General features: G+C 33.1%; 1 protein-coding gene across 1 annotated transcript; it reads left to right on the forward strand.

Moving 5' to 3' along the window:
• Positions 1 to 4,377: 4,377 nt before the first annotated feature.
• Positions 4,378 to 11,755, forward strand: LOC107601595 (dual specificity mitogen-activated protein kinase kinase 4). Its single transcript, XM_016293838.1, has 9 exons — positions 4,378 to 4,550; positions 5,949 to 6,068; positions 6,156 to 6,275; positions 6,372 to 6,423; positions 6,588 to 6,715; positions 9,255 to 9,332; positions 9,422 to 9,570; positions 9,819 to 9,864; positions 11,472 to 11,755. Exons 1-9 carry the CDS (start codon positions 4,512 to 4,514, stop codon positions 11,583 to 11,585), a joined length of 846 nt encoding a protein of 281 aa, XP_016149324.1. The 5' UTR covers positions 4,378 to 4,511; the 3' UTR covers positions 11,586 to 11,755.
• The last annotated feature ends 819 nt before the right edge of the window (positions 11,756 to 12,574 follow it).

A 12,574-nucleotide genomic window follows, 5' to 3' on the forward strand; every position in this document is an offset into this window, starting at 1 on the left:
GTGTGCCCTGATTGGCCAGCTGTCCAGTGCGTTATGATTGGCCGAAAACCTCAAGCGTGAGACGGAAAAGTTACGCCCCTCACCATATTGTGATGTCCTGTCCGGCCGGAGCGACGAGACAAACACATTAAAACCCATTATAAACGAGACATTTGTTGCATCCAGTGGGGACATAATTACGGATTATAATGACTTATACTGTCTTTTTACGCATTGCATTGCATCGCGCCACGTAAACATAAAACCATGTCTGCATTTGTGATCGAAGAAATTACAAACAACAAGTGCTACTCTACACTGCTCAAAACTCGTGTTTGAATAGTCAGTGGCAAATTTTTTAAATATAAAAAACTTACTTGCAGTCTGTGAGTCAGAACAGCCGGCATTGTAGTCTACTCTCCCAGGATCAGGAAACAGTCCTCCATAAAATGCGCTGGACACATCTGAATATTTGGGTTGAAGTGTTCTGGAACAGTGTTGTAAATACAACTTAACCACTGATTTCAAGTCGTGTCCATTTTTGGAAGACCAAACAAAGTAGTTTTGCTTTCACAACGAAACACAGCGTCACACACGGCGGCCTAGAGTGAGCAGAAGCCGGGGGCTAGAGTGTGGATTCGGCCAATCACAACACACCGTATAGCTGGCCAATCAGAGCACACCTCGCTTTTCAGACCGATGAGCTTTGTAAAAATTGACGCGTTTCAGAAAGGCGGGGCATAGAGGAGAAACAATAATACACATTATGTAGAAAATAATGTGTTTTTTGAACCTTACATTGCATTACACCAAATACACAAAATAATGTTCTTTTTAGCAATGTCACATATGACCCCTTTAAAAAACACATATTGGTAGTCAGTATTTCCATTCGGTAACTTAAATGTTCATATATCTGTGTCAAACAACAACATAAAGAGGATTTTAGTGAGAAATCGGCACAAGTCTTAGACTTTGAGCTTCCATTGACTTTGGAGCAAAAAGATTCACTCTTGGACAGTCGATTGGTCCTGACTTTCTTTTGATTTAGTCCATTTAATCAAAATCAGCCTGCACTTGATCAAGATCTCTTTAATGATCACGCATGTCCTTTCTACAATGATCAATGGTTAGCATACAGTAATGGAAGCTCTGATGGTTGTTTACTGAGGTGTTTGGGTGGCTTTCTACTAACCGGTGCAGTGAACATTGCCTTGGGTGTAGTAGCTGTCTTCCCTGTTTCTTCGGTTTGCATTTTGTTTAGTGTTGAAGCACTGCTGGGATGTTTTTGGCATGAGCATCTCGAACAAACACCAGCTTGTTGGGACATGGACGCACATGTCGTGAGATTTCAGAAATGCCGTTCCTCTGGTATTCGGATCCTCACATTCTTGTGGTGGAGGGAAAATAGTCCTTCATTTCTCAGAGATGTGCTTGCACTCATTTCCCAGTTACTTTCATGAATCTGAAGGGCTTTTTGGTGCTTAAGTGTTGTTTGTTTTATGTTAACGTTGTTTTAATTTCTCTTTTGTCATATGACTTAATTTTCACTTATAAGTTTGCAATTATATGGTGACACAAGCATTGAATTATAGTTTTAGAAAACACTGATATCTCTGTAAAGTCTCATAATTCCTTGAAATTGTGGATTGAGGTGAAATGTGCATCTGTTTATTATGAGAAGAGCAGAAATAGTCACACAACTGCCTTGTGAATTATTATTATAACGAAAGAAAAGAAACGGAATAAAATGGCAAACAAATTACATTTTCCTTTCACAGAACTTATTTTTAATATCTATAGAAAGATGAATAGGGTTACAGACCAAAATACAGGGAGAAAATACTGAAATAAGAAAATAAAAAAAAGTGTTATTTAACGTTTATATTAATTTTCATTAATTCAGCAGTCTGATCAATATTATTCCTTACAAAACTAGCTATAATCAGTGTTAGATTTGGTTTAACATTATTTTTCTTTATTTTATGGATTTAAAAAAACAATATGTGACCCTGGAGCACAAAAGCAGTCTTAAGTCGCTGGGGTATATTTGTAGCAATAGCCAAAAATTCATTGTATGGGTCAAAATTATCAAATTTTTTTTAATGCCATAAAATAATTAGGATATTAAGTAAAGATCATGCTCCATGAAGATATTTTGTACATTTCCTACCATAAATATATAAAAACTTAATTTTGATTAGTAATATGCATTGAACTTTATTTGGACCGCTTTAAAGGCGATTTTCTCAATATTTAGATTTTTTTGCACCCCCAGATTCCAGATTTTCAAATAGTTGTATCTCGGCCAAATATGGTCATACCCTAACAAATCATACATCAATGGAAAGCTTATTTATTCAAATTTCCAAACATGTACCCTTATTAATGGTTTTGTGGTCCAGGGTCACATATCAGTAATATTATTTGTGGTTTCTGTGTTCTCGGTTTCTTTTTCTTTTCTTTTAATGTTTCTGATTAACTAGTTTTGGTGGAAAGAAACAGTGACCAAAACAGTGACATTTAATTTCTTTGATAATTTGTTTTGATGCATTTTCACTGTAAATAAAAATGATTCTAGAGTAAAATTATGTAAAATGTATTAAGGTGAAATATCAAAATGCCCTGAACAGCAGATAGAGTTCAATTACCCAAATTTAATTACGAAAACTTTATTTTCCGTTTTTAACTAATAAAAGTAAAAAAAATGTTTTTGTGATTCTGTCATGTTGCATTGGCTTCATTTCTGTGGTGGCTATTTTTAGTGCTTATAAAAGCGCACCTCTCGCAGTCTAGATGGACCGTACAGTTTGCACATTACAGATTCATGTATAATTTTGTGTTTGGCTTGTGTTAGGTTTTGTGTGTGATGAAGGTAAGTTTGATTTTAGTTTTCGTTTCAGATCGTCCGTTTTGTGTCCGGATGTGATCAGATCTTTTTAACGCTCTGTTGTCTTGAGTGGCTGTAGATGGGGAAAGATTAGCTGATTTGGTGACGTTAAACGCAGGGTTTGAGCATGTCGGACTGCAGTCACTGTCCTCTGCTGCCAGATTTGCTAAAGCCATCGTCACCCTCTATATTTTTTTCTAATGAAGATGTTTTACACCTTCAGCATGTTCTGATGGCTTTAGGAAATCTGGCTCTTGGGTTCCTCTCCTGGTGCTCAGATGTGCATGTCTCTAGTGAACTTTGGTCTCTTCACACGACCCTCAAAACACTGATATCTCTGTAAAGTCTCATAATTCCTTGAAATTGTGGATTGAGGTGAAATGTGCATCTGTTTATTATGAGAAGAGCAGAAATAGTCACACAACTGCCTTGTGAATTATTATTATTATAACGAAAGAAAAGAAACGGAATAAAATGGCAAACAAATTACATTTTCCCTTCACAGAACTTATTTTTAATATCTATAGAAAGATGAATAGGGTTACAGACCAAAATACAGGGAGAAAATACTGAAATAAGAAAAGAAAAAAAAGTGTTATTTAACGTTTATATTAATTTTCATTAATTCAGCAGTCTGATCAATATTATTCCTTACAAAACTAGCTATAATCAGTGTTAGATTTGGTTTAACATTATTTTTCTTTATTTTATGGATTTAAAAAAACAATATGTGACCCTGGAGCACAAAAGCAGTCTTAAGTCGCTGGGGTATATTTGTAGCAATAGCCAAAAATTCACTTGTGAAGTGAAAAACTACATATCTGTAAGAAACAAATCCATTGTGACGTTTTTAACTTCAGACTGTTGCTTCCAGCTAAAATACCAGTCTATAATCCATAAAACTCTCAGGGGATAAAGTCCATCTCCTGTTGTCTCTCACATCAAAATCCACCCACATATTTGTTTAGAGCCGTTTTGGACTGTTTTTGCTTATCAATTCTGTGCAGATTTCTCTCCTGATTCAGATGAGACACCTTTTTCCACTGGAGAAAGCAATATTATGGATTATAGACTCAAATATTAGCCGGAAGCAACAGTTTGAAGTTAAAAAAACGCCTTGATGGATTTGTTTCTTACACAAACACAGCTTTTGGCTTCACAAGACATTAATTGATGGACTGGAGTGGCGTGGATTACTCTCAGTAAACAGTTTTTCACTTAAAACTCTTGTTTCTGGTATTCATAACATTGCTTTCTCAAGTGAAATGGAATTACATGTTGTTGTTGTTTTTTTGCAATCCAAATGTATCAATTAAATAAATGTCAGATTAATGGATTTAAAAAAAAAAATTATAACAATAATTTGTTGCAGCCCTAATCATCAACCTGTGAGTTTTGGCCATCAACTCAGAACTGTCGTTTGTGGATAATGTCAAGACTTCAGTTTTGTCTTTTCAGCCTTAGCCATGATCGTCTTCACATGCATGTATGCGTGTGTGTTTTCAGAGAGCGGCTGCGGACACACAGTATCGAGTCGTCTGGGAAGCTGAAGATCTCTCCGGAGCAGCACTGGGACTTCACAGCCGAAGACCTGAAGGATCTTGGTGAGATCGGCCGAGGAGCGTACGGCTCCGTCAACAAGATGGTGCACAAACCCAGTGGACAAATCATGGCCGTCAAAGTAAGACGCATAAGTTACTGATCGGTTTCTGTTACACTTTAGGTTGTTTTTGAAAGCTAAAAACTGTGTGTGTGTGTGATCAATAAAGCACACAGCCTTCTTGAAAAGGCAAGCTTTTCCAAGAGTCAGTATAGACCAGAACACCAAAGTTGTATTTGGTACCATACTAGAAATGAAAGTTGTTTGTGCACCTCCACGTAAAATAAGGGCAAAATAAGCCTAGCTAATTGGATTTGGTTCATTTTGTGAGGTTCATGGTGTTAGAACCTTAAACCATATTTAGTTTGATGCATACAGTACCACATAAACAGGATAACCTTTAGCACAGCATGTATTATTTGTTTTCCACAAAGTTATGTCTATCAAATATTGAATAATTCTATTCGTTTTAGATGGCTGGAAATTGTACCCCAAAATTAAATAACACCCACAAATTAAAAAATGTACAGAGTTTCTTCTGTTTTGACGACCATTATTTGAATGACTTTTGCCTTTTGTTGTGGTATCATCAATTTCAGAAAAAAAAAGTGTATATATATATATATATATATATATATATATATATATATATTTCTCTAAATTGCCAGTTCTTGGTCACAATATCATCAAGCTTTTATTATTTCAGTCGTCTTACACAATTGCATAATAATTATACATCATTTTACATATTAACCAAAAAAGGTGTAGGCTGAAGACTTACTATTACCAATGCTTTTTTTCATAATAAGTCACTCAGAATACTAAATTTAATTGATAAAACAAGATACAGATAAACGAAGAAGTTACTGAAGATATCAAATATCTTAAGTCCTTTAAGAATAGTAACTGAATGATGGAAAATTACACCTTTTATAAATTGGGCTACTACAGTTGTTTTGACTATTTCATGTACTAATTATTCATTTTAAATTATATGTCATATTTTCACTGGTTTTCACCTAATTTTTTTTTAACTTTTATTTTAATTTACAAAGTGAAATACAATTTAAATTCCTTGTCACAGTTACCTTTATGATATCACCCCAATACATTTTGGACATTTTCATTTAGGGGTGTACTCACTTTTGTGGCCAGCGGTTTAGACATTAATGGCTGTGTGTTGAGTTATTTTGAGGGGACAGCAGATTTACACGGTTATACAAGCTGTACACTCACTACTTTACATTGTAGCAAAGTGTCATTTCTTCAGTGTTGTCACATGAAAAGATATAATAAAATATTTACAAAAATGCATTTACATTGACTCTCTCATTTCAAACTGCTTTCAAACATTTGGGAAGAAAATGATGTGCTTTGTGCATAATATGTTCTCTTTTGAAATCAACCAGATAATAATAATAAGCTGCAGTGTGGATCAGATAAGCTGACGGTCTCGATCTGTGTGTGTTTGTGTGACAGAGGATCCGGTCGACGGTTGACGAGCGAGAACAGAAGCAGCTACTGATGGATCTGGATGTGGTCATGAGGAGCAGCGACTGTCCCTACATCGTCCAGTTTTACGGGGCTCTTTTCAGAGAGGTTTGTCCGTTTGGTCTGCTTACCGCCTCATGCTTTCTGAGAGAGTCTTTCCTCTCAAGACGCTTGTTCTGTCTTTGTCTTTCTCAGGGGGATTGCTGGATATGCATGGAGCTCATGTCTATCTCCTTCGACAAATTCTACAAATACGTTTATTCCTCTTTAGACGAAGTGATTCCAGAGGAGATTTTAGGGAAAATAACATTAGTTGTGAGTTTTCATTCATTTAATTCCACTTTGGCATTGATTAAGTGATGCGTTTCGTTAGCGTTCATTAAAATGCTGTGTTCTTCTGTGTCGTTTCAGACTGTGAAAGCACTTAACCACTTAAAAGAAAACTTGAAAATTATTCACAGAGGTAAGAGAGGCAGAATTATAATGGCGTCTTCTAGAAGTCTTTCATTTCTGACCTCTATCGGTTTATTTCTGTTTGTGTGTTTTTGTTGAGGAGGTATAAGTGGGTTTGGATATGAATGAGTTCTGTTTTACTCGGACTGAAGCTCTTTCCTGGTCTTTCTGCAGACATAAAGCCATCAAATATCCTCCTGGACAGGAAAGGCAACATTAAGCTGTGTGATTTTGGCATCAGCGGGCAGTTGGTCGACTCCATCGCCAAAACCAGAGACGCAGGCTGCAGACCATATATGGCAGTAAGATTTATTCATTTATAGATTCATTACCACTACCATTCATAAGTTTGAGGTTGGTAAGATTTTGAAATGTTTTTGAACAGAAGAAAGTCTCTTCTGCTGCTCGCTAAGGCTGCATTTATTTGACCAAAATACAGTAAAAACAGTCGTATTTTTAGATGTAATGCATTTCAGTGATCAAAGCTGAATTTTCAGCATCATTACTCCAGTCTTCAGTGCCGCATGATCTTTCAGAAATCATTCTAATATGCTGATTTGATGCTCTAGAAACATTTCTGATTATCATCAATGTTGAAAACAATTGTGCTGCTTCATATTTTTGTGGCAACTTTGATACAAAATTGATACGTAATGATATGGTACGAACTTTGACGTGACTTTTTTTTTTTTTTTAAATCCCGTATTTCTGAGTGAATTAGAATATTCATAGGACGGGACTTTATATGTCATACATTTTATGACATAAAAAATGTTAAATTATACATTTTAAGATAAAAAAAAAATGTAAGAAATTAAATAGTCAGTTTCAACAATGAAACATTTAATCTCAACAGTGTGAGGTGTTTCTGATTGAAACAGAAACAAAAAAAAAAATCAGAAATGGAGAGGTTTTTTTTCTTCTTTTCTAATATAAATATTTAATATTTTTAAATCGCATGCGCTAGGAAATTACTTTAAAATAATTAATAATACTATATTTTTGTTTAGAATAACGCACTAATGATTCATGCTAAAATAATAGCAGCAAAAAATTATGTGAACTTTGTCATAAAACATGAGACATTCACAGTAAAACGGAATATTCTTGATTTTTATATTTTAAAAATGTTTAATTTTATCAATCCAAACAAAACAATATTATTGCTTAAAATAATTTTTCTTGACAAGTGTTTCAGCTGACAAATTGATTCCAAACATGAAGTAAATTTATTATTTTTATTAATAAAAAAACAACAATGTATAATAACTGCGATTAATTGCACCTAAAATAAAAGCTTTTGTTTACATAATATATGTGTGTGTACTGTGTATATTTATTATGGATATATAAATACACACACACATGTATATATTTAAAAAATATGTACATGTGTATATATTTCTATTCATATATTATTTATATTTTATATAAATATAATTTTATATAAAAAATTTTACATTTTTATTAAATATATACACATGCAAGTGTATTTGCGTAATGATCTTTCAGAAATCATTCTAATATGCTGATTTGATGCTCTAGAAACATTTCTGATTATCATCAATGTTGAAAACAATTGTGCTGCTTCATATTTTTGTGGCAACTTTGATACAAAATTGATACGTAATGATATGGTACGAACTTTGACGTGACTTTTTTTTTTTTTTTTTGTCCAGGATTATTTAATGAATAGAAATTTCAAAAGAAAAGCATTTAAAATAGACATCTTTTGTAACATTATGAATGCCTTTACGGTCAGTTTTGATTAATTCAATGTGCTGCTGAAAAATAAATAGAATAAAATAAAGTAAATGTTATTACATTTATTGATTTATTTTTATTTATTTAAAGATGCCACTGCTATTGGGGTAATTTTTTGTAATAAAATAAAATAATAATAATAATTTGAACATTAAAAACCGTGTGTGTTTATGTGTTTATTTATATATATATATGTATATGTATATATGTGACCCTGGACCACAAAACCAGTCATAAGGGTCAATTTCTCTAAGCTTTCCATTGATGTATGGTTTGTTAGGATACAACTATTTGAATATCTGTAATCTGAAAGTGCAAAAAAAAATCAAAATATTGAGGAAAATCACCTTTAAAGTTGTCCAAATGAATTTCAATGCATATTACTAATCAAAAATTAAGTTAAGTAATTTCCTGTCGTCCTTTCTGAAGCTGAGCGTGCGTGTGCGTGTGCTGTAGAGTGATGTAACTGCAGGAGTGTCCATGAATGAAGCTTAGCTCTTTAACATTACTGTTTGTACGTGGATCCCATGTAGCTGTTGTCGGACAAATATATTCTACATGTGCAATAGTCTATTCTTGATCACTGTGTGTATGGGGAGATAACGTTTCTTTAAATGCGGTTTTAATGAATTGCTTGTGTGTGTGTGTGTGTGTATATGTGTGTGTACTGTGTATATTTATTATGGATATATAAATACACACACACATGTATATATTTAAAAAATATGTACATGTGTATATATTTCTATTCATATATTATTTATATTTTATATAAATATAATTTTATATAAAAAATTTTACATTTTTATTAAATATATACACATGCAAGTGTATTTGCGTATACATAAATATACACATTACACACACACAATATGTAAACAAAAACTTATTTTGGATGTGATTAATCGTTTGACAGTATTAATAATAATAATGATTGTTCTTTAGAATTACATGCACACTTTGTGCCAAATTAACAGCTGCAAAATTTGATTACTTGTAAATAATTGAGTTTTGCTGTCACGTCTGGAGTCTTTCTGTATGGTTGACTGTGCGTGTTTGTGTGTGTTTGTCCCTCAGCCGGAGAGGATAGACCCCAGCGCTTCCAGACAGGGTTACGATGTGCGCTCAGACGTCTGGAGTTTGGGAATCACACTGGTGAGGATGATGATCTGTCATGTGATCGTCTGTGTGTGGTACTGAAAGTGATTTCTGTGTGCGTTTGATGTGTTAAACTGCTGTTTCAGTATGAACTGGCCACAGGACGGTTCCCCTACCCGAAGTGGAACAGTGTGTTCGATCAGCTGACGCAGGTGGTGAAGGGCGACCCGCCGCAGCTCAGCTGCTCAGAGGAGAGACAGTTCTCCCCCAAATTCATCAACTTTGTCAACTTGTGGTGAGACATACACACACACACACACACACACATGACCAGTCACACTGTGCGATCTCCAGCGTTTCCTCTTTCTCAGAGTTTGCTGACTCCGCAGACGGGATGTAATAACTCCGATTTACTGTGCGATCACATGATGCACACGACGCCTCCTGCTCCTCATTCACAGCAACTGCAAGAGCTCAAGATTGAGCTTATGATTCATTTGACCCTCAAGGGCTTGAATTAAATCTTTTTTTTGTTTCTAACAGCCTTACAAAGGACGAGTCAAAAAGGCCAAAGTACAAAGAGCTTCTGGTGAGTTCCTGTTTTCTGCTGAAAGCCACTTTTTGACATGACATAGTTTTCATTTTATTTTATCCTGATCTTGGAAATTATGCCATAAAAGGTTTAATTGGCTAGAAATGGGTGTTTATATGAGTTTATTTTCCCAAATCCTCATCCAAATAAAAAGCCAAGGAAATGCATTTGTCAAAAGGTGGAGAAACCCTGGATATGGCTATATAGTGTTTTAAACAGCATTTTTTAAAATTAAATTAATTGTTGTTGTTGGTGTAGCTGTTTTATTAATACAATTCTTTTTTGTTTAGAATAATATTCATTAATGATTTGAGCCATCATAAGAACAGCAAAAAAGTATTCTTATTCTTATTAATAAGAATAGTTATTATTATTATATAATGTCATGTTATTTAAGAGATTACGTTTAAAAATATTTGAATTTAATTTGTCACACTATGATGGACTATTTATTTAAAATCTGCCAAAAAAATACATATGTATATGTCCACTATCCTAAAGCATCTAATTAATATTCTTTAATATTTTTATATTTGTATATTGTATGTTTTTTTTAAAGAGTTGTGACCTTTTAAAATGATAAAATTCTATAATTCCAGAATGAATTTTCCAGTATTTATTTATTTAGTTATATTTATTATTATTAACAAATACAAATAGCAATTTCTAAGCAGTCTCTACCTAATAAATTAAGATTTGAACATATTTAGAAAAATGTACATTCATCATAGAAAATTCCATGACCTATATTTTATTAATTTTAGTGACTTTTCCAGTTCTAAAAAATCCTACCCTAATTTATCCAAGTCTTATTTTCAAGATTCTGTGAATCCTGGCTCTTAAATAAACACGACAGCTGTTGAGACAACAAAACCTAATAACTATGATGTCAGTTTATGTATATTTTTAGGTGTTTTAGCTGATTTCAACAAATATATTTGATCTTCTTTGAAAACATTTTAAGCCATATTTAATGCTTCAGATGTGATAAAATTAGTGGTCGCCCGATATTGCCAAAGCCGATATATCGGCCGATATTTGGTATTTTTCAAATATCGGCATCGGCCGATAAGTTTTTCTGTTTGGCCGATGTGTTCGAGGAGGGATGTTTATTTTGACGGCGCTGAGAACGGCAGCGCCTGAACACACAGTGCTCACATTCTCTCGTTGTTAACAGTTCTGTCTAATACGGATAGAAGTCTGTTTAATAATCAGATTATTACTTCCTTTTCAATTATATTTTTATTAAATATTTATTTATTTGTGAAATATACTTTGTAATCTAAAGTATAAGTATGTTTAGTTTACACATTTATTTTTTAATCCATTGTCAAATGATTTCAAATTTCTTAAATATTAATTAAAATTAAAAACATATAATATCGGCTTTAATATCGGCTATGCCCCCCCCTGCTTTCCAAGATATCGGCATCGGCTGTCAAAAAAACGATATCGGTCGACCACTAGATAAAAGCACAATTCATTTGAGATGTGCATTACAAAGGATACGAAACTCTCAAGAAGACTAAAGCAGAAGTGCTGTGGAGTGAAAGAAATGAAAGTAAACCAGACTTCTCTCTCCTCTCTCTCTCTCTGTCTCTCAGAAACATCCCTTCATTCAGATGTACGAGGAGCGTACGGTAGACGTGGCCAGCTATGTCTGCATGATCCTGGATCAGATGCCCGCGTCTCCCAGCTCCCCCATGTATGTGGACTGACGCGTGGGTTTAAACACAGAACGGCAGTATTAAAACACGAAACCGTACACGACCGATGAGAAATGAACCCATGAGCTCAGCTTTTCTACATCTATACTAGTTGAAACAGCATTTTCAGCACAATTAACCTCAGAAATCCCGTATTTCTGAGTGAATTAGAATATTCATAGGACGGGACTTTATATGTCATACATTTTATGACATAAAAAATGTTAAATTATACATTTTAAGATAAAAAAAAAATGTAAGAAATTAAATAGTCAGTTTCAACAATGAAACATTTAATCTCAACAGTGTGAGGTGTTTCTGATTGAAACAGAAACAAAAAAAAAAATCAGAAATGGAGAGGTTTTTTTTCTTCTTTTCTAATATAAATATTTAATATTTTTAAATCGCATGCGCTAGGAAATTACTTTAAAATAATTAATAATACTATATTTTTGTTTAGAATAACGCACTAATGATTCATGCTAAAATAATAGCAGCAAAAAATTATGTGAACTTTGTCATAAAACATGAGACATTCACAGTAAAACGGAATATTCTTGATTTTTATATTATTTTAAAAATGTTTAATTTTATCAATCCAAACAAAACAATATTATTGCTTAAAATAATTTTTCTTGACAAGTGTTTCAGCTGACAAATTGATTCCAAACATGAAGTAAATTTATTATTTTTATTAATAAAAAAACAACAATGTATAATAACTGCGATTAATTGCACCTAAAATAAAAGCTTTTGTTTACATAATATATGTGTGTGTACTGTGTATATTTATTATGGATATATAAATACACACACACATGTATATATTTAAAAAATATGTACATGTGTATATATTTCTATTCATATATTATTTATATTTTATATAAATATAATTTTATATAAAAAATTTTACATTTTTATTAAATATATACACATGCAAGTGTATTTGCGTATACATAAATATACACATTACACACACACAATATGTAAACAAAAACTTA

Source organism: Sinocyclocheilus grahami, unplaced genomic scaffold (genome assembly GCF_001515645.1).
Source record: "Sinocyclocheilus grahami isolate Dianchi unplaced genomic scaffold, SAMN03320097.WGS_v1.1 scaffold307.1, whole genome shotgun sequence".
NCBI lineage: Eukaryota > Metazoa > Chordata > Actinopteri > Cypriniformes > Cyprinidae > Sinocyclocheilus > Sinocyclocheilus grahami.

Bases quoted from the DNA above. Each gene is read 5' to 3' on its own strand.
- LOC107601595 (XM_016293838.1), top strand. From the start codon at position 4,512: ATGGTGCACAAACCCAGTGGACAAATCATGGCCGTCAAA. The intron at 9,571-9,818 runs GTGAGACATACA...TGTTTCTAACAG, and splicing joins ATCAACTTTGTCAACTTGTG to CCTTACAAAGGACGAGTCAA. The intron at 9,865-11,471 runs GTGAGTTCCTGT...TCTGTCTCTCAG, and splicing joins CAAAGTACAAAGAGCTTCTG to AAACATCCCTTCATTCAGAT.